This window comes from Protomyctophum parallelum (genome assembly GCF_964188405.1).
Source record: "Protomyctophum parallelum genome assembly, chromosome: 16".
NCBI lineage: Eukaryota > Metazoa > Chordata > Actinopteri > Myctophiformes > Myctophidae > Protomyctophum > Protomyctophum parallelum.
The window spans coordinates 14,506,669-14,530,483 of record NC_139711.1 but is presented as its reverse complement, the minus strand read 5'-3'; the positions used below and the strand labels follow the sequence as shown (position 1 = coordinate 14,530,483).

At 44.8% G+C, this 23,815-nt stretch overlaps 1 protein-coding gene across 1 annotated transcript in view; it reads left to right on the top strand.

The window, feature by feature from the left end:
* LOC310873904 (glutamate receptor 1-like) overlaps positions 1–23,815 on the top strand; it is a gene marked incomplete at both ends in the record, with an annotated part of 100,096 nt that overhangs the window by 14,667 nt on the left and 61,614 nt on the right. The window contains 2 exons of the mRNA XM_083786481.1: positions 7,913–8,152; positions 18,589–18,773. Coding sequence (XP_083642607.1) covers positions 7,913–8,152; positions 18,589–18,773 — 425 coding nt within the window. The remainder of the gene's footprint in view (positions 1–7,912; positions 8,153–18,588; positions 18,774–23,815) is intronic.

The following is a 23,815-nucleotide window of genomic DNA, read 5'->3' as shown; positions in this document are numbered from 1 at the left end:
GGAATTCCTTTTTGAACCGTATATTGACTGATTGATTGATTCAATGATTGATGGAGACCAGAACAGTGGGATACAGAGTTGGACTGACTGTCGGTGTGTTTGTACCTGTCATGTTTGACTGATTGATTGATTACTTTATTGGCAGAAATGTAAACACTGAACAGTACAGTCAAACGCACGTCCAAAAGGATCTCACGGGGGAAAAAAAGTCATTGCGGTCTTGTTTCCATTCAGCATTCAGGTCCTGGGTATTCAATTCATAATCATGACATGAAAAATAACAACAAAATTCAAATCATCACAAAATCATAATCATATTTTAGTACTGTATGTAGCATGCACACCAATAGGTCTTTTTGAGTGGTACATGTGTGTCCCTGCCTGGGTCCCTCGGTCCCTGGCTGTGTCCCTGGCTGGTATGCTGTCACTGTTGCACAGCCACACGCGCACGCGCGTGCGCACACACACACACACACACACACACACACACACACACACACACACTCTACTACTTTTCAGTCCTGCTTTGAATTCACAGACTTAAAATAATTCTCAGGTGGCTCTGGCAGCTGGGTCCAACTTAAGATGTGTGGGTTTGACAGTTATGACTTGTGTTAGAATATGACGTGTCTGGTGGGGACGAGGGACAACTTGCTTGGAGGAGGAGGAGAAGAGAGGGACACTCGCTGGGTTGTGTCAGCTGTCATGTTTTTCTGCAGTGGAAACAGATGTTTGGTCCCCACTTTGTCATGAATCTCAGCCACTACTGTCTGCTGTAATGAGGAACAAAGCTTGTTAAACTCTGTGTAACTCAGCCCCACTAACTCTCATGTTGACGGCACTATAGACAGCAGCTTGTCATCCACACACCACACTGTGTGTGTGTGTGGGCGTTGTGCGATGCTAAATGACTGTTCTGATGTAAGAGACGAAGAGAGACATGTAGCACCATGTGTACTGGTCTGTCAGCTCTCGTTGAGGTGTGAGAAAATTGCTGATTTGCTGCCATAAATCAGTGGCTATCCAGCCAGTGTATAGTTTATAGAATGGTATCTATCGGTTCCTATAATACTGTATGCCTGCATCAGCATGTCTAGTCTTCCCCTCTCCTCTTCCTCCCTGCTCCACCTCCTCCTGTCAGAGGAGTGAGTGATGGAGGGATCGGGCCTTCCCTCTCCACCTGCTATAGCGCTGATGCGCAGATGGAGGCATTATGTGCTGAGCGAGGGTTGATGGACCCCCACCTGGAGCGTTTTGGTCTGGGCCAGGCTCTGATCTGCTGCCCAGGCAAAGTGTTTATTTAGGGGCAGGCTGTGGGAGGAAGTATGATTGGAGGTGGTGAGAGCAACGGCCTGAGACTGCCTATAGACGATAGAGTGAGTAGCCTACCAGTGGTGTAAATGAACTAAGTACATTTTCGTAAGTATTGTACTTAAGTGCAATTTTGAGGTATTTGTACTTTACTAGGAGTATTTCCACTCCACTACATCTCAGAGACAAATATTAGTCCACTACAATATTTGAAAACTTTAGTTACTTTGTAGATTTGGATTATTACAAAACATGCATTAACCACTTCAGCTTCGGTCATTTGAAAATAGCAGATCTACAGTACAAGCTACAATGTGTCACGATGCAACACATTGTGAGCTTGTAGATCTGCTATTTTCAAAACTTTAAATGAGACTGCATAGTATATTATAGTATACTATAGTGCATAGTGAGTACTTCTACTTTTGGTACTTTAAGTCCATTTTGATGCCAATACTTTTGTACTTTTACTCAAGTACATTTTAATTCCGGACTTTTGCTTGTAATGGAGTAGCTCTACTGCAGTATACTTTTAGCATACTTTAAGTAGAGGCTGTGAGTACTTTTCCATGAGTACCAGGAGCAGTGGGCAGCTTCGGGGGCAGTGCCCCAGGGAGCAGTTAGGAGTTAAGTGTCTCGCTCAAGGATGCATATCGGGGACCTTCTGTTTCCTCCCAGGTGGCATGGCTATACCTATGGCCGCCCCTGCTGCTATGTTCAGCCAAGGGTGAGTATGCCAGTATGGCCATACTGGCCCAATTCGAAGGTGTGATAACGGCCATACTGCTACTGGCCCCATTCAATGGTATGATAACGGTTGAATCCGCTGCCTGCTGCATGTATAGCTAGTTCTCTGGGAGAGTGTATACATTGTTTTTGTGGGTTTTTTTAAATGTTTGTTAACTGCACGAGGGCTCCCTCGAGAATCTCTCAAGCATCTCAAGAGTTTTATCCTCCAATTCAAATTTGAAACATAATATATTACTCATCTAATGAGGCAACAAATTGCCATTGTTTTGCTATCCGTGTGTCCATCCGTGTGTCCGTCCGTCTGTGAACAGTTAATCTCCGGCACCGTTAACCCGGTCGATGCCAAATTTTGCACACACACTCCCTGGATGCCAACGATGAACCAAATTGTCCAGAACAGCCTGTTATAGCGCCACCAGGAGGCAGACTTAAAAAAAAATAGACATCTGGGTTCAATTCACCCCCAAACATCTCCTCTAATGTGATGTCTTTTGAGGATCCTCCGCCAATAGATGAACGTTTAAACTACAAATTGTTTGTGCTAATTCTCTCTCTATTCATTCATTTATCTCTCTCTCTCTCTCTCTCTCTCTCTCTCTCTCTCAGTAACATACATTTATACTGCTTCTCTCTCTGTCTCATTGTCGTTCTGTCTCTCTGCCTGCTTCTCTCTCTGTCTGTCTGTCCTTCTGTCTCTCTGCCTGTCTGTGTCTCTCCGTATCCTTTTCTCTCTCTCTCTCTCTCTCTCTCTCTCTCTCACACACACACACACACACACACACACACACCTTGATGCACTCATTGGATGTACACAGCTTTAGCTTGTGAGCAACAGACAGACAATGAGACAGAGACGCAGGCAGAGAGAGACAGAGAGACAAAACATGCTGAGCCCACCCTACTCGTATACTGATACTCCTCCGCACCCCGAGGAACCATGTTGTACATTTCTCAGTTGCTGTTGTTGAGAGTGAGAGAACGCTGACTATGTTTTAGTACAATGCTCATTAATTTCCTCCAGAAAACAGATCCCAGTTACAAGGGGAACTCCCTCAGTAAACACGTATACATACATCCTCACTCAGTGGTGCCTGGAGGTCTGTCTATAGTGCTGCTCTCAACCACCAAGGGCCCACTGTACAGTATTATCTAACCACCCAGGGCTCACTGTACAGTATTATCTAACCACCCAGGGCCCACTGTACAGTATTATCTAACCACCCAGGGCCCACTGTACAGTATTATCTAACCACCCAGGGCCCACTGTACAGTATTATCTGTGCACAGACGGAGATTGATTGCAGTGCGAGTCATGCATTGTTGGAGGGCTTGCTCACCCCCCCCCCCCCCCTTCCTCCCATAGTCCCCTCCCCCCTCCGCATCACCACCACCACCACCATTCTTCAAAAGCAAAATTGATGCACACATTACAGTGCAAAACAAGTAAGACACACGAGCTGAGTTCCCCTGGGGGCGGGGGGGGGGGGGGGGTTGTGTGTGTGTGTGTGTGTGTGTGTGTGTGTGCGTGTGCGTGTGCGTGTGTGTGTGTGTGCTGCATGTCTACTGCTGCATTGACCTCTGCTGTCATTAACAGAGCTGATTAGCTATTAGACTGGAGGGACAACAACATGCTCTCCGCTTTTATTAGACAATCCTCTGACAGTTATTAGACATGGATGGTTGAGTGGAGGAGGATTTGTGTCAGACATGTTTATGTCCCTCTCAGAGTCTGTTTGAGTGACCCTTTAACCCACGGCTGATGAAAGTGTTTGCAGGACATGAATATCTGGCCTCCATCAATCTTGTCGTCTCTCAGGACAGATGCTCAGAAAGAAGAGGGGACAGATAATCTAGCTAGCAATGATAGTGTGCTGTCATCCATAATGACTTAAAAGCTTTATAGGAAATACTTGCCATTAATATATATATATATATATATATATATATATATAGTGGTTGCAAAGGTATTAATTGATTGCCTGAGTCCCGTGGTGGGAGTTCTGCTCTGGTTTTGGTGAATATTAGAGAGAGAGCGAGTGCATTTTCCGGCAACGGCAGCTGCTACGGAACACCCGCGGCAGTCGGTAGTGTTTCTCGGCGGCGTGAGTCAGACACTATACCCCTAAACATAACCATAACACTATACCCCTAAACATAACCATAACACTATACCCCTAAACATAACCATAACACTATACCCCTAAACATAACCATAACACTATACCCCTAAACACAAGTAAGACGCGCAAACGCGTGAAGCGAACGCAGCTCGTGTGTGTGTGGTTGTGTGTGGTTGTGTGTGCTACAGCTGCGCCCTGTGTGTGTGTGTGTGTGTGTGTGTGTGCGTGCGTGCGTGCGTGCCACAGCTGCGCCCTCTGGTGGCGGGCCGGTGGTGTAACAGCGTGACACCACACAGCGTGACACACACACACACAGACACTCAGCCCCTGCTGTCATAGTAAGTGGCTCACTGCGTTCGCAATAACCATAACACTATACCCCTAAACATAACCATAACACTATACCCCTAAACATAACCATAACACTATACCCCTAAACATAACCATAACACTATACCCCTAAACATAACCATAACACTATACCCCTAAACATAACCATAACACTATACCCCTAAACATAACCATAACACTATACCCCTAAACATAACCATAACACTATACCCCTAAACATAACCATAACACTATACCCCTAAACATAACCATAACACTATACCCCTAAACATAACCATAACACTATACCCCTAAACATAACCATAACACTATACCCCTAAACATAACCATAACACTATACCCCTAAACATAACCATAACACTATACCCCTAAACATAACCATAACCGCAAGCACGACGCAACGCATGGCATCAGCTGCATGCGGAACACCCACTAATAGCTGAATAAAAATATACTATTATAGAGCCCTGAGGGACTAGGGTCAAGCACATAGTTTAAATGCATGGTGATGCATGTCAGCCTAATTGAAAGCATGTCTTCATCCTCACATGTCCAACCTTAAAGATCACCAATGTAGTGTGTGTGTGTGTGTGCGCGTGTGCGTGTGATATTATATATACCTCATAATGGTATGTGTCTGTGAAGCACACATGCATAGACACGCGTGTGCAACATGCACACACACACACACACACACAAACACACACACAGGAAAAAGCTTTTTACAAGTGCCTAAAAAAAAGAAAAATAATCAGGGGAACTTCAGCATCTAGACCCAGAGAGGACCTTTATGGCTGTTTCAGCAGGGCTCTACAATTGGTACATACTATACCCCTTCTAGCTGGACTCCAATGTCTGTTCAATCCCCTCTCTGTACAGCCAGCCTTAAAGGACCTATAACATAAAATTCAACTTTTTCAATTTCTTTTGTGTTTTTGGGGCTCCCATATGTGTTTTCTATCCCCACAAATAAACAATTTTGAACAATCAGGCCTTCATGTCATATGGGTGTTTTAATGGAAATTGCTCTCAGGAACAGCTCGACAGATTTTGGCCTCATAGTGATGTCATCAATGTCACCCTACTTTGTATAATAACTCCTCTTCTTCAGTCTTGAGTTCCAAATTTGCATTTCCACTTTGTTTACAATGTCCACCATTGTTGATTTTCCAAGCTGGCATGGAATGGAAACAAGCCTGGTTTTATCTAGCATCAGTATTATAATTACTCAAATATTAAATAATCTGCATATCAGCACCCCCACCACCTCAGGACATTGTGGTACTGCAGCTAAAACTGCTTTCAAAGTCCAGAAAGAAATGACAAGGCCTGGTTATGTCAGAGTGGTGATTGAGGCTCAAACCATTAGAAATAACTTTGAGGGACATAGACCATATGATTATTAAATATTAAAAGCAGTTTTAAAATGCATGTTATTTGCGCTTTAATGATGATTTGTGGAAGGTCTCAAAGCAGAGGAGAAATCATGTGCGTGCATTTTAAGTTCAAGTTGAATCCACACGATGGATGTGCTTTAGAAATGAAGAAGTCTTTGGCCTGAGGATAGAAACTGAGCCTATACTGGTGCGTTTTGAGTTTGTAGATCGGCTATTTTTGCTATGACAGTAACTTTGGAGTGAGTGTGGAAATATAGTGTCCCTGCTATAGCTCACATTGTGCATACAGTAAACCACACAGCTCAAGTTATGCTGCCACGTCAACCACAGCTCAGCCCATATTGCTACATGTATACAATAAACCAGTGGTTCCCAAACTTTTTCACGCCAAGGACCCCCAAATTGACACTAATTAGCCTGCGGACCCCATTTGAAGAGATATGCCAATTGCCAGGGACCCCCATATAAGAAGATTTTTACAGCTCTAGCAGTGATTCTCAACCCGTTTAATTTCAAGGACCCCCAGTTTGACATGCATTTATATCTCTGGGACCCCCATTTATATTGTAAAATCTATGTTAATTGCACGCACGCACGCACACTCTGAGGATAAGCCATACCTGTACAATTACCCCTCACAGCCCTTTCATTCTCTTCTTCAGATGCTGCCGTTCTTGTCAGATATACAGCCTCTCTCTGTGTGTGTGCAGCCGGCAATGACGTGTCTGTCATTTTATATCTGGCTCATGCTAAGCAAAGGACTCTGGAGGGTTCTCTTCTTAGTATGAGCTGTTCAGTTATACCCTCTTACCAAAAACAGCTGCTGTTTTCAGATCATTCATATAGAAATTGTATATGTTTAGCTGTCGGCATGTTGAAGAGATATAGTCATCTCCATAAATTATTTCTTCAGCTCAACTTCCATCAAAGTCCAAATAACGTCCAAAAAAGCACCCCATGGCTGGGGCTCCCCTGCCTACTACTGGTAATTCGTGGGTGCATGCACGCACGCACGCACATGCTGCCGCCGTCGGAGCGTCAGTAAAACGTAATAAAGTCAGGGAGGTGCACAAATAGACATCAAAGGGGGCTTCAGCCCGTGCCCTTTTACCCATCTGTAAAACAACTGTCCTCTCCAGACAACGAATGCAGCATTTACTATAGTGGAAGAAATGCAAATGCAGCATTCAGGAGAATAGCTTTTTCTGTCTAAGTCTCCTGAACTTGGAACGCACCATTTTGCGTTGAACAAATTAGTTTCTAAATCCATGTCGTACACCGCATCTCCAGTAGATAAAGAGTACTGGTTGCGCCCCGAAAATAGCTGATCTACAAGCTCTCAACGCGTCACAGCATAGGTCAGTGGTTCCCAGTGTGGGGTCCGGGGACCCCCAGGCGTCCTTGAGAGAGTTCCAGGGGGTCCCCAGCTAAATGATGTTTGGAACCAAATGGACCCGACGAGTTGTGAGCTTGTAGATCTGCTATTTTTGCTATTTCTTTTTCAAAAGTGCGATATTTCAGCCCCTGCCTCTCTAATACTCTCGGCACGTACCTGCTACCAGTAGGAACCAGTAGGTAGTAATAAGTAGGTATTAATACACCCCCACCCCGCCATTGCCATAGATGCCATTTCAGTAGGTACCATTTACACAGATTCAGTTTTAGTCTGACCATTTTAGCACTAACTAGTCCCCTCAGGGTCCTGTGAAGAAAAAGTCCTATACAAAGTGTCCTCAGACACGTCACCATGTACAGTACAAATTACATTTACGGTAGATTTACGGCTTCTTCTTTCCCTTTCAGGTTTTCCCTTCAGGGGTCGCCACAGCGAATCATCTGCCTCCATCTCACTCTGTCCTCTGCCTCCTCTCACACCAACAAACTTCATGTCGGCACTCTCTGATGATTTACCGTTGATGATAACAAATTGTTCAATCATGGCTCCTCTCTGTTTCTCCCACTATCATGTCCCCCTCATGGCAGTCTGCTCGCAGTTCTCCAAAGGTGTCTACGCCATCATTGGCCTGTACGACAGGAGGACGGTGAACATGCTCATGTCCTTCTGCGGGGCGCTGCACGTGTGCTTCGTCACGCCGTCCTTCCCCATCGAGACGGCCAACCAGTTCGTCATCCAGCTGAGGCCCGAGCTCCAGGACGCCCTGGTGGGCGTGATCGACCACTACGGATGGACCAAGTTCGTCTACATGTACAGCTCTGACTCAGGTAGGCTGGCAGTAACCTTGTCTACATGTACAGCTCTGACTCAGGTAGGCTGACAGTAACCTTGTCTACATGTACAGCTCTGACTCAGGTAGGCTGGCAGTAACCTTGTCTACATGTACAGCTCTGACTCAGGTAGGCTGACAGTAACCTTGTCTACATGTACAGCTCTGACTCAGGTAGGCTGGCAGTAACCTTGTCTACATGTACAGCTCTGACTCAGGTAGGCTGGCAGTAACCTTGTCTACATGTACAGCTCTGACTCAGGTAGGCTGGCAGTAACCTTGTCTACATGTACAGCTCTGACTCAGGTAGGCTGGCAGTAACCTTGTCTACATGTACAGCTCTGACTCAGGTAGGCTGGCAGTAACCTTGCGTGGAAAGCCTGGTCTGTGTGACTAAGTTGCTGTGTGATCCGGTCGGGAGCCGATGATATCTTTCGTCATAGTCATTGTTTTGTAGTCATCAGGCTGGAACCCTCAAACCTAGACTTCCTTTCCCTCATACCGGAAGACTAATACCTTCCCAATAAAAGCGTAGTTTTGTTGATTTCTAAAATACAAAATAAATATGAATGTGAGACTATTTAGCGTCTGTATATATTTTTTATCACACGTGGAAATTCTATTCTCATGATCCCACGCTACGATAGAGCGAGTCGCGCTTTTATTGGGAAGGTATTATTCTTCTGGTTTGAGGGAAAGGAAGTTCCAGATTGAGGGTTCCGGCCTGATGACTACAAAACAATGACTACAACATGATGTAATGATATCATCCACTCCCGACCGGATCATAAACCCGAAAAGGAATGCTGCCCAAGCTAGGCTCACAACCCAGCACGCATGTGAGGTGTTGTGACTGTGAGCTTGTCTTTTAGTTTTCTTGTCCACTTGTCCCTCCTTAATATTTTAGTCTTGTTTTTATTTCTGGCAAAATGTCAATATATTAAGTCCTAGTTTTAGTCATTATAGCTAATTTTTTTAACTTTTATTCAGTTTTTCCCAGTGTCGTCGACAAAATCAACACTAGAAAGAAGTCTAGATTATCTCCATCAGGCCGAAGGTCGGGGCCGGAGATAATGTGTTCGCCAATCTATCTGTATGTTTGTCTGGCTGTCTATCTTTATGAGCGTGCATCATAAGTAAGCTAAGAACCTAACATCTGTCTAACAGTAGAATATCTGTACAATTAAACTATGCAGTGCTATGTCTACATAAAATGCTATCTAGATTATATACGTTGAGCCTTTGCGTATGCCTGTAAGGTCGTCTAGGCTAGGGCAAGTGCTACAGCAAGAATCTGGGGCCAATCTCACACACTACTACACAGATAATTGTCAGACTTTTTGTGCATGCTGCCAGCGGAACATGGAACTCAACCCACGGATACTGTTCCAATGCTTCAGTGACAACTATATTATTTCATATTTTTGTGAATTCATAACTCATACCTGCAATGCTGATTTGGAGGCTATGGAGTGGAACTATAGCTAATCGGGCACAAGCAGTCCGTTCGGCATATGGGATTATTACACACGCCAGAGCGTGTAATTCGACACCAGTTTTTTACAATACCTCAGAGACACAGACATATCCAGAGACACAGACAAAACCACGTGCATAAATATGCACCACACAGACAGAGAGACACATGAGTGCCCTACTACAACACAAAGCAGCATTTATTCCGCCGTACATTTGCACACACACTTACACTGTCATAGTCTGATGGATGTGTCCGCCAATATTACAACACCTAATCTAAATAACACATTGTCAACACATACTGTATACTCCTAGGCCTACTGATCCTAATCATCATTTTACACACACAATGCTTACTATTATACAAGTGCATCTGTGCATGGCTGCATGCATCAGCATGAATGCTTTTTGGGGATTGATGTGATGCCACACATCCCCGCCAATGTCATAATATACTGTACTTTGGCCTAATGGAAAATACAAAAGGAGGGTAGAGCCAATGCTATTCAATTCAATTGTATAAAAGTGTCAGAACAAGTTGTCTCAAGACACTTTTTTTTTTAGAGCAAAATATATGTAAGAGATCCCACCCAGAGCAAGCAATATTGCGCCAGTGGTAACGAAAAACTCCCCCTTAGGAAGAAAGAAACGTCAAGCAGAACCCGACTCTAGGCTGGGCAGCCATCTGCCTCGACCGTGTCGGGGGAGAGAAATAGAAAGGAGGAGAGACTATAGATACTATGCAGTAGAAATGTGACTTTACACAGGCCTTGCGGAGACAGTTTATTTCTGTGATCACTTTTAAAGATACATTCCATGTCCACTGTGGTAATTGCAACTACAATAGAGTGCTGAAGTCCTGATGTCATCCACTCATCCCCTGGTTTGCGGAAATTGCGGAAGTCATTTTTCAATGGAGAATAACATTGGGTCATCTTAAAATCGTCGCAAATAAGAATCGTGGTCCAAAAATAAATAAACTGTCCCTGTGATATTGTCGAGGAGAAAAAAACAGAAAAAAGGTAGTCGACGAACATTTTTTGTCATAGTATTAAGGCTCATACATAGTCTGGATTTACGGTGGTGGGGTGACCACCGAACTACAACATGACGTCACGAGCCGCGGTGAAGAGCAAACCACCGCCACCGCTCCAGCCCTTCTCTCTGTTTTTACTCACCACCGTTCAACGTTATTTCAGCTCCGGTGGTCAGCTCACCACCGGAGCGGTGGTCACCTTACCACCGAAAATCCAGACTATGAATAGGCCTTAAGTCGACGAAATCAACACAATTCTCAATGAAAGGGCCCTTCCGATTTGCTCGTGTACATTATGATGTAAATTCTCCAGTCATTGTCAATGGCATTTAATGTTTGTGTCAGGACAAAAATCTACACTATAGCTGAATATAGGAGGAAAAATCATACCCGTGTGAAGTGAGCGTCGCTCTTGTCATCATATATCATCATGCATCATTTCATACTGGCCAATCAGAATGCCCGTTGCCTGTGATTGGTTAGCTGATTTGCTCGTTTTCATATGACGTACATTTTCCCTTCAATGTCAACAGCGTTTAATGTTTTGATGTTTAATTTACGTCATATTTAGCGGCATTTTTACCTAATTTCTCCGTTCATTGTCAATGACAAATCTTGAGACGTGTGGGGACAAGATTTAGCGGACATTTGTCCTGAATTTACCTTTCATTGTCAATGGCAAATCTTGAGATTTGTGGGGACAAAAGCTGTATATAGGAGGGGCTAGCGCCCCTCAAAAATAGTATGTTTTTCAATCATTAGGGTGATGATGTCATGTCCATGTTTGGTACAGCCCTATGGAATTCATGGAATGCATGTGCTAGTAACGAATCGATACTACATAAGATTAATATGAGCATCAAAGCACTTTTTATTAACAATTTATTTTAGCACATTCCATAGGGCTGGACCACACATGGGCAAATTACATCATCAACTTGCGGCAGGAGTTTTCCCTATTGAGTGAAAGATGAGCTATTTCTAAGATAAATAACATATTTACGGTGTTTTTAATTACAGTTATATAAAGCAAGTATAATGTATTTACCCATATAGATGTAGGTGATGATCCAGTCTTCTCCATGTATGGCTATCCAGGGTTTGATGAGGTCAGTGTCGTGATCTTCATATATGGAGACGGCCATATATGGAGTGTCAGCCATATATGGTGGCGTGCCGTGTCACAAGGGGTAACGGACTGACGACCATATATGGTGTTGCGAGTTGCAAATAATGCTATTTTAATGATTAATCATCTATTCAAAAACCAAACATGACCAGCAATAAAGCAAAGGTAGATTTATATGTGAATGGCATAATTTATGGAGTTTTGTAAATTTTTGAGGGGCGCCAGCCCCTCCTATATACAGGTTTAATGTTTGTCTTTATTATTTATTTATTATGTTTGTTTTGTAAAAGCCATTGACAATGAAGGGAACATTTACGTCATAATGTGTCATATTGTCTCTTTATTGTTAATGGCGTTTAATGTTTGTGTTGGCACAGTTTGTTTTACATCACCATAACATCACCTACCCGGTAATCAACATGAGTTCAATTTTAATATATTAGCACCCCTCACTTCACAGTTCACACAGGTGTGATTTTTGTTTTTAATATTGGCACATGAACAAAATTGACAACATAGGGGGTGTCTACTGACAGAAAGAGAAGAGAGAGAGAGAAGCTAGTCTCACCTGCTCTGCTAGATGTTTCCTTTCTTTCGCTTCGGTGGATTTCTTCCCAATATCATATTTGGCTTACTGATATGTTTCTGCTGTATCCAGTGTTGCTGAGAGGTAACCACACACAGAAGAAAAACACGCATCCAAACTTAGTCATCCCCTGAATGGGGTCGAATGTAGCACCCCAAACTGCAGTTAGTCACCCTCTGAATGGGGTCAAATGTAGACATTGCGCGGCACAGACACATTTATTCTCTTCCAGTGTCTCTGTATAGGCCGAGGACCCAGAAAATATATATTGACCTTGCACTCAAACAATGTATTCAAACTCTCTCTTCCACACTCACACACACACACACACACACACACACACACACACACACACACACACACACACACACACACACACACACACACACACACACACACACAACGGGAATGAAAGATTAAGCCATTCAGGGCACAATTTCCACAGCCGCCCACATAAGCAGTGTGGCGTTGGACTGTTCTTTTGTCAGCACGTACGTGGTGGGGGTTGAAGAAGAACATGGATGCATCGTACAATTAGAGCGTGTTTTTTAGCTCGTACAGTTACAATGTTCCTGAACAAACAGGGAGACAATGGACCTGTCAACACCAGGTGTACCCCCAATCCCCCCACCCCCGTCTCCATCCAATCAGCTGCAACCTTCCCATAATGCCGTGCCATCTGTCCCAGGTGTTGTATGTGTTGGCGCATGACCACGGAGTGTGTGTGTTTGTGTGGGGAAGAGAGTTTGAATACATTGTTTGAGTACAGATTGCATTAGAGAAACGTCATGTGCAAGTGTAGTGTACGTGTCTAGCTTTGTTTGTGTACCTGTGATCAGTGACACAGATTTGTGTGACTTGATCTTCACACGGTTTCGTCTGCCACCGTATAGGCTTAAAAACCAGAGCACACATAGAGCTTATGTGGTTCCACAACTTGCTTTTTTTCCCCTTCTTTCCTAGATAGAGTCAAAACCGCAAATGTTGTCTATGGAGTGAAAGTATCAAACATTTGCACATACACAAAAGTACAGATTGTCAAATATCACAATTTGTGAAGAATCGTGAAAATGTGGCGCATATCATATATATATTATTTCACAGTGATGTTTTAACTAAAATATTTGCTTCTGGGGTTCTCTGGAACAACGTTTTTTCAGGTGGGGGTCCACGGCCAAATACAAATAATTCTGTGGGTCCTTGACATGAAAAACTGAGCACCAGTGCACCACTGATACGTTTTGCTGAAAACTGCCAGGATTTGGAAGACATTTGTAGGATCTGGCTTCAGGTCTAAATGTTTTAAAAGAGTGATTCAAGGCCCAGGCCGTAGCGTAACGGTCTGGGCACCGGACTGGTGATCCAGTCGCGGTGTGCCGCGGGTTCGACTCCCGAACCCGACACGGCCTTTACCGCATGTCATCCCCCCATCTCTCTCCCGTTTCCTGTCAGCCTACTATCTGTCCCTTAAAAAATCAATAAAAGGCGTAAGCCGCAAAAAAAATATCTTAAAAAAAAAAAAGAGTGATTCAACAATAGCAATGAAATAAACAAAATTCAGAAAATAGTTTCTCAAAGTATCCACTGTATTTTCCAGAAGGGTACTTATGGGTGGCCAGATTCTATTATGATATTATTCTCCCCCAGGTGGCCTTACGGGGACAATGTGTACCCACCACCAGACAGGCTCTGATTTATAGGACTGCATCAGCCTGCTAGCCACACTTAACAAAGGCAAAGAAGTATTCAATAGTGTTGTATTCTGTGACGAAAGAAAGAAAGAAATGCAAGTCCATTTACCTACCATACTTGTCTACTCTATACCCTACTACTATATGCCCTGTGTACAACTTATCTTGAAAATCATTTTTCAAATAGCCGATCTACTAGTTGAACAATTTCAATGTGTTTTTCAAAATGGTAAAAAAGGGATAAGGGGTTTAGCACTGACGGAAATAGGGCCCTTTCCTATCTTGCCCCTTATCCCTAAACTTATTTGCCATGTTCTACTATTTTAAAACTCATTTATTGCAGCTAACTGTTAGCATAATACCCAGTTCCAGGTGCCACCATACACTTTCACTTTAAAAGACGGAGTTTGCCCGCCCCCCCACACACACTCGCTACACACACTTGAGTATCAAGCACACACTGTTTACCTTTTGTCAAGAGCTTTTACATGGCGGAGCGTCACGGTACAAAGGCACAAATTAAATTCAAAATTTGGATGGCAGAAGATCCACCAAGGACAGCTCTCCTGGAGACTTATAGAGGTTTGAAAATCCTCCTATCAACTGCTTTACACTGATTATATTTTCAATCCCATAGCTGGAGTGGTGGGGCGTTGCCATAGGAACCGGACCAATGTTAAATGCTGCGGTGGGACTCAACCATTATATAGACAGAGTATACGTTGGGGTACGTATATATATGGACCTGGGATATGGCGCCCCCTAGCGCCGGGGTACATGGGAAAGAAAGAATTAAAATAGTTCAACTAGACAATCTACATCGACGTGTTGTGAGCTTGTAGAGCAGCTATTTGAAGCTATCTGTTTTAAAATAGTAAAACATGGCAAATATGTTTAGGGATAAGGCTAAGGGGTGGCGCAAGATATAGCTGTAAAAGCGAGGTAAAGTATCACAGTAGAGTTGTCAGTTACAGACAGTGGCCGTGGAGCTCTCCGTGGTGCTGAAACAACAACCACAGCCACTGCTGGCAATGTTCAGCTCTTTGTCTCTCCTGGGCCTGCTGGTCGTTCACATGGCTGTGATTGACTGCCCACTGTGTTCCCATGCCTGTCATCAATTGCATGGCTCCTATTTAAATATGTCGGTTCACCAATGAGAAGCACTGAATGAGAGCGGCAACATGGAATTACCCATAGGGTTGGTGTGTGCACCTTTCAAGAAAAATGTGCACCCCTCCTATATAATTTTATGCCCACTCTCCAATCATCCCATGTACAGTATTTACATTTACTATACACACGGTGGCCAAAGCCCATCCATCTTTGCATTTCGTTAATGCCGTGGTGTCACAGACTGACGGAACCTTGAATTGCCTGGAGAGCAGCTGTCCATACATTACAATAGACCCAAGGAAACATCTGTCAGAGGCTGTGAGCGGGTTGCAGACTCTTGGCATGCCCTGTGCTGTGCTCCCCCCATTCTTTAATGACACCATTTTTGGCACGTTGTAATAATCCATTTCCATAAAAAGCTTGGGACCTCTTAGAAGCCCCGCAAGTGTCCACTCATTCACCTCTAACCCATTCTGGACGGGAACCAGTTTTTGGTGTTTAAACTAAGCATTGTGTTGTACTTTAGCTATTGAAAAATAGCAGATTTACAAGCTCATAGAGCGCCACCGAGTGGAGCGCTACGAGCTTGTAGGTCTGCTATTTTTGAAAAGTCGTGAAAATGTGACACAGATCTTTTGAATATATATTCTTTCAGAAGACTTTTTATTTATTTCGACGTCACGCCTAAATGGGTTAAGCTGGATATAAAAAGGTCAGTAAGTACTTTCCAGTTTTCTCCTTCAATAGATCCAAGGCAATAGATCTTCAATAGATCCAAGGCATACTGTAGTTTTGCGAAAGAAAGAAAGAAAGAAAAAGAGAGAAAGAACTGGGTTGCCCGTGGTGTTAAATCACAGATCTAGGTGTGGTACAAACATATACATACTGTACAGTAGGCTAATCTAAAACATCTATTGGATACATCCGCAGGCCGCATCCGGCCCGCAGGCTGCCAGTTTGACACCCCTGTGTAAATCAAAGAGCCAAGATCGATGTGTTCTCTAATTGCCTCTTATTTCCTGCCTCAGCATGACCCCTCAGCCCATTAGCTGCACCGCAGTCTTCCCCAAAACGCTACAGCACATCAGCAGCCTATCAGTGACAGCTTAAGGGAGTGGGGCTGCATGTCATTTTGCACTGGGATGATGTAAGTCTGATTGTGCCAATCCGCCAGCACACTCAAACTGATTATTCTGTCGGTGAGATATCAGTGAGGATTGTTCAGCCCAGTGCTGTAAGAGCAGTGATAACTCAACCTGTACACACATGTGTGCCTAATGAAGTGTCCACTTGGGGTATCATTCTGATGGATATGTTTATCGGGAACAGAAGGAAAGCTGTTCAGAATGAGCTGTGTTCATTTGTCTTGTAGCACTGTGCACGCTATGAAATTAGACTCCACATCATTTGTTCTTGTCCCATGTTTCAGGGGGGGGGGGGGGGGGGGAATCAAATGGATTGCCTTATGTAAAGCCATATAGACCAGTCGTTCATTCTAAGTCACATTAACCCACTAAGAGAAACCGATTCTAAAAATGTCTTCTAAATCCTAACTGTTTTCTTAAAAAACGTAAGTTGCTATAGCAGTGGTTCTCAAACCTTTTCAGCCTTGGGGATCCCCAACATCATTTTGTATTTGGCCACCGACCCCCATCTGAAAATTATTTGTTCCAGCGACCCCCAGAAGCAAAGATTTCAGTTAAAATGTTTTGGTTTAAAAGTAGTGATATTGTTTTGGTTAAAATAAATAAATATAAGGGGCACCGTGGCACAGTTGGTAGTGCTGTCGCCTCACAGCTAGAAGGTCCTGGGTTCGATTCCCGCTGGGGACGCTGTGGGCACTGGCGGCGTGTTCCCTCCTCTGCGTCATCAGTGCCCATACCCGAGGCGGGGGTTGGCGATAGGGCCTTTCTGTGTGGAGTTTGCATGTTCTCCCCGTGTCCCCTAGGGTAGGTACCCTCACAAAAACATGCCGTAATCCTGGTCTCTAAAACTACCTCCCCCTGGCCAGCCGGGGCGCCTGATGGAGGGGAAAGGAACTGGTCGGAATAACGTGTCCCTTCCACGCGCAACGTCCGGCCGGGGAAATTCCCCTCTGTCAGGTGAAAAGAAGCAGCTTGGACTCCTCATGCATAGAAGGAGGCATGAGGTCAGTCCGCTGCCCCCCCAGGTTGGCAGAGGAAGTGTAGCGCCCAGGATTACATTAGATAATTGGCACTGGGTGAAAAGAAAACTGGGTTACAAAATCGTGGGATAAAAATGTAAGAAAAAAATAATAATAAATAAATAAATGTTACACGTTTAAATCACTATATTCTTATAGTACTCATTGATGCTCTTTAATAAACAGAACATACAGGTTTCAGGTAGGTGACAAAAAACTGATCAGCTTCATTTTTCCAGTGTTCCAGTTTCAATTGTGTCTGCTGTCCTAGAAATTCTTAGATGTAAACATTTAATAACATCCCTTTATAAAAGTATCTCTGTAACTCTTCCTCATGAGTTAATGTTAGTACCTGTCCCTCAGTTTAATGTTTGCTTGCAGGTGTCTCGCCAGATGGCTATCTGGTATGGGGTCGTATTATCTACAGATTCTGCAGATTCCCATAACACCGCTCATTTATTTGTCATCACTTACAATTCCACTTGTTTAATTTGTATCCTGACTGCGTTCTCTATCATGATTGGATAAAATTGGTATCCTGACTTGAAAATGAACTGGACAGACTCCTGGTTGCTGAACAAACACTCTATAGCAATGAGTACTATCACAATATAGAGCTTTTTAACACAATCATTCCTGGGATTCCTTCAAAATAGGAGCTCTGGGGTGCCGGAAAGACTTGGAGCCCCTTTTACTCTGGAATGTGTTAACACTTATTTTAACCAAAGAAAATCTCCTACCCTATGTATGATTATTTACACAAAGATTCACAATTCTTCATAAAATAGCTGATCTACAAGATCACAGCGACACACTATGAGCTTATATATCGTATAGAATAATGTTTTTTTTAGATACAATTTAGAATGACTGGTTAGGAGAGATGATATTGTGATGTCACTAATGTGGTCTATTTCAATTTGACTCAAAGGCTTTCAGCTTTCAGAAAGAAACCAAAAATACACAGGGAACACAATTTCATTATTCTCACCACACCTGGTTAGAGCAATGTTAACTCCATAGACACATACAAAACACCTGGGGGTCTATTAGAGAAATGTTAACTCCATAGACACATACAAAACAGAAATCACGGCACTTCATTATTAATTGGTTAAGGCAGTAACTCTGTAAAATGTCACCAGCTCACACAGTTTAACCCCTTCTTTACCCCTTCTACAATTTCCATGGGCCCTTGCTTCGACCTGACCTCTGAACCCTTCTCCACCCTCCCAGGACTGTCTGTACTCCAGAAGGTTCTGGACACGGCGGCCGAGAGGAACTGGCTGGTGACCTCGGTCAACGTGGAGACGATGACGGAGGCCTCCTTCCAGAAGGTGTTCCAGGACCTGGACAAGACGAAGGAGGGACAGATCATCATCGACTGTGAGACAGAGAGGCTCACCGGCATCCTCAAAAAGGTCAAGAAAAGCTTCCCGCTGTCTGCTGTTGCCAGGGTGCTATTTGTACTCTCATAATGTGGTGCTCCTGCCATGCATTTATACCACCCGCTTCCAATGTTATCAACCGATAATCACCAGTAGGTTACTTATCATTCGAATGCAATCGAGCCGCAGCAGGCTCGCCTGGAGCTGACTGGCTCATCATGAAACTGACTTACGTGGCCGTGTAAAGGTCCTTTCAAAGGGGAAGCGATTTAACGTGCCTATAGTTCATTTTCAATGAGACCTGCGTTTTATTTCTGTACGAGCAGAGAAGTCGAAAGGGCGGCAATCGCAAACTGTCGGCCCCCCCTGTCGGCGGGGCCGACAGGGGCGCTGGTGGGGGTGGCGGGGGCGGCAGGGGCGGGGAGGTCTTCAACCGCCAAAAAGAAGGAGGGCCAGTCTATTCCATATTTCCCCCGGGGATGCAGGGTGGCGGGTCCGACGACAGCGGCGGGGCCGACAAGGGCGGCGGGGGCTACGTTGGGCGTCGCTGGTGGGGTTGGCGGGGCCATCAGGGGCGCTGGTGGGGGTGGCGGGGCCATCAGGGGCGCTGGTGGGGGTGGCGGGGCCATCAGGGGCGCTGGTGGGGGTGGCGGGGCAGTCTTCAACCGCCGAATCCCACGAGAAGGGGGGCCAGTCAATTCCATCTTTCCCCCGGGGATGCAGGGTGGCGGGTCCGACGACAGCGAGGGCAACGTTCTGTGCGAAGGCGGCCATGAGGCTTCTCCTCCCCATGGTCTGAATCCTCACCGTTGGGGCGAGGCTCGATTATTTCGACTTGGCCAGGATCTTTTTCGTGACAGACTTAAACCTGACACGAATTCGCTCAACCTTGGAGCACTCCTCTGAGGACTCCTCAGAGGAGTCCTCAGAGGATGAGGAGCGGCCTTCCTTTTTTCTGGTCCTCGGGGGAGGGTTAGGGGGGAAAAGTGGGGGACGGCAGGGCCGGTGGGGGCTGGCAGGGCCGACAGGAGCGGCAGGGCCGACAGGGCTGGTGGGGGCTGGTCAGCCATGGGCTGCAGTTCCTCCTCCTCCTCCTCCACCTCATCCTCCCATTCCGAGGAATCTGAGAAATTACAGCGAACTACACAATATTAGTCTTAGAGTATGTGGTCTTTCACAAGACAACACTGAATATTTTTGTTTATAAGAATCTTGCATATATTTACAGAATTGGAACTCACCGGGTCGTTCATCGTACTCGATTGAGACGGATGAGTTGGAGTCGCAGTCGCTTGCTGGCATGGGCTGCAGTTCCAGGTCCAGGTCAGACTCACTGGAGTCCCGGGATGGCTCCAGTGTGGCCGTGTGTCGTGAGGAGGGGCCTTCGCGGTGCCTGACGGCCTTCGCGGTGCCTGACGGCCCGCGCCTGCTGGACCCGCCGTGGTCCGGGCAAAGAACCGCTTTTCCAGCAGGCCACGGGTCGCCAACAGCCTGGCAGGGTCTGGGGGGGCTGGCATAATTTTTTTTTGCCGTCTCTGGGTGGTGATGCATTGCCTCTGCCACCTGGTGCTGCTGTCGTGGCCCCATGTTTCGTCTCACCTGTGAAAGGAAGAAAGAATAACTATGTAATACTTTTTTAGGGTTATTGGTTGCCCAACGTCCCATCAGGTCTATTCATTTTATTTAAGGGTTAGGGTTAGGGACAGGTTTGGTTAATTGGTCTTTTAACATGGGAGTTGATAGGAGAAAATCCAGGGTAAAAGTGAATGGATCCGATATGACACTGGGATAACTAAAAGTGTTTGGTTTGAAAGATTTACCTTGGTGACCGCGGAGGAGCGCACCAGCACAAAGCTGATGTCGCCTGTAAGGCCGGCCCTCTTCCACTCCCTAATTAGGCTTTGCTGCAGGTCCCTGCACTCATTGCCCGTCTTGGAACAGAAGACAAATTCACTCTCGAGCCCCGCCTTCGCCAGGCAACGGCAGAGGGCCCGGAGCCACTACAGCTCCTGAGCGGAGAGCACTAGTCCCACCGCCCCGCTGGCATTAAATGTCTTGTGTTCGGTGACCTACAACAGATGGAACAAATTGTGTGAAGACTCTCACCAAAAAAGCAGAAACCTCTTAGGAGTGTCTCAAGGAACCCCAAAATGTCTACCAAGATTCCATAGGAAGAGACTTAGACAATAGCATTGAGAATTAAAGTATTGACTTACATAGACCACATGGTGTTCCCCATCAATCTTCTGCGCCTTCTGCAGCTCCTCCTGCCGCAGGTTGCGGAAGACCCCTGACCTGTGCCCGCTGATTATGCAAAAATAACCGACCAGCAGGCCCTGTATCCTCTTGAGCGTGACGCGCTCAAACACGTCGTCAAGCTGAGCTAAAAAGACAGGAGACAAGCTTAAACTTTTGTTTTTAAAAGTATGAAAGGCTGTCCCTTCTTGTACGTAACATTTTTTTTTTCACATGTTTTTTTTCCTGACAAGTTCACTTACTCGTTACATGCACACGCCCGCGACTCACCAGACCTGGATTCTGTTTAGCTTCTTTTTTTTACGCTTGCATTGTTGCGCCTCTCTTGAGCAGACCTGTCGTTGATCCAGGCGACAACGTCTGCACTCATCGCTGCCCGTTTGAAAGGATCTTAAGACCGATATGAGTTTAGGATTAGGGTTAGATTTAGGGTTAGTAATAGTCGGACAACGCGACCAACGTCGGACGTTTCCGCATTTCCTAATGGCAGCCAGTCAGCTCCAGGCGAGCCTGCTGGCTGCATTGCATTCGAGTGACAAGTAACCTACTGGTGATTATCGGTTGACTTTCATTCTAATCCGCTATTAGTATAATTAGCGGCTGTGTTCAGCTGGTCTGAATTTTAAAAGTCAATATATATTAGGAAAAACCTTTCGCACACCTAGAAATCAGGCGTATGCACAGGTGCATAGGCCATCAATGAAAGGGATGAAAATACACCCACACACTGTATCTGCTCGGTACACGAGTATTTTCTTTTAATAAGGCAACGTTTCGGTCCCTCCGGACCTTCTTCAGGCATGGCAGAAGTCAATCCATAACATACGGTACCCTACAAGCCTTTATTGTTTAAATCGCATTTATTATTTCCCAGACATGACATCACACCTCTAGCCAAAATTGGAAAAAGCACATTTGTTCTTCCACAAAGGCACAGTGCCAGGTTTTTGCAGGTGCTTATCAGATGAACAAAGGAGGAAGGATAGAAAAGGGGGGGAAATAAGGATAAAAAAAGAGAAAGCAGTGGGTCGGCCAGGCTGTGTTTAGTCTCCTGGAGCATCAAAGGACAGGAGAGATGAATAACATGGAGCTGACATTCAGAGAAGGCCTTTCGCCAGTGACGGGATCTGCACTTACTCACCACTGTACTGCCATAGGATCCTGACACACACACACACGCACACACGATGGAACTGGTTCATGCTGGTTCAGACCCGCACACAAGAGCAATTGTATCATCATCAATGTACGTATTACTATACGACACACATGAATCATCACATGTGCCTAGGCACCACTCTAACCCATTCTCACATGCCGTAACACACACAAACGCATACTGTACACACAAATTCACCCACATGTATGTGGTATATATATATATATATATATATATATATATATATATATATACACACACATACATACACATATATATACACACACACAGACGTGTGCATGCAGGCACAGGGCATGTGTTATTAATGGCCTGGTGTGCACAGTTAAGGTTATTGCATCAGTTCCCACCAGTTTACAGGAGCTGAGCCTGAGAAGTTCTGCTTTCAGACAGCAACCATCCATCACACACACATCTGCTCCCTCCCTGCATAGCTGCGCATGCACACACACACACGGCATGCACACAAGCAGACCGACAGACACACAGTCACACACGTGTGTGCACTTGTCTGTCTGCCTGTGTCTGCAGCTAATCTCGGAACAAACACTAATTCGATTAGCATCAAATTTCTTGTTCATGCTACCACTACCAGTAGGGTATGTATGAATGTGTTGTGCTCTCCATAGCTCATACAGTATCTCATATACTGTATAGTCTTCTAGCCATCAAATAGAACTACACCTAATCTAAGGCAGGGGTTCTCAATGTTTTTGGCTGGGGACCCCCGGAAATGCCATGTCTCGCGATCCCCACCCTGCCCCCAATGCAAATTACCTTAATAATAGAGAAAATATATCATAAATGAATACTGAAACCAGATATAATCATTAAGGAAAGTTTATGCATGCACTATGTGTACTATGTAAACTCTTAATTTCCATTTTCCAGCCATTCAGTTGCAAAAAATATATAAAAATAATTTGGGGACCCCCAACATAATTTAGCGAACCCTTGAGGGTTCGCGACCGAAGGGGTTTAGAATGCTGATCTAAGGTCCCGACAAAGACTTTTTACAAAATCGTTTTGCATACATTTTTAACTGTTTTGACGCCAATCATTGTTTTGTTCAGCAGGAGCTCGAATTAATGTTTTACACTCTGATCATGGTACTTAATTTCATCATGAGCCATTATGTCACTAAAGATGAATCGTACAGGTGCCCTATTTGGTTTCTGCCGAAAAGCTACACGTTTGCACGTATTGTACTTTGTTACTTTAGTTTACAACCATTGCTTAATGTAGCCCGGCCTCCTCTGCCCTCCATCGTTCATATGGTACTGGAACACTGATCTTAGATCAGATAACGCCACTGACAGCATCCTGAGGGCATCTATTCTACTCTCTCCTTAGATGCAGAGCATCCACTGAATACATAAGTAGTATGCTATGGTCCTGGATTCTTTATTTATCTGATCTAACGTCAGTCAGGACAACTCAAGAATGGATGTAATATATATTCATTGAATACAAATGAGCAACACATTTATTATGATTTGGCGATGAATTGGATCTGCTTTTATGTACAGAGATCAAGTGCATCAGTCCCAACCATAGGGACTCCGAATCCCCCGTACCTAAACAGCAGATCCAAAACGACAGGTGGTCGGTGGAGGGTGAGCAGCAACATTTTAAGCAGACA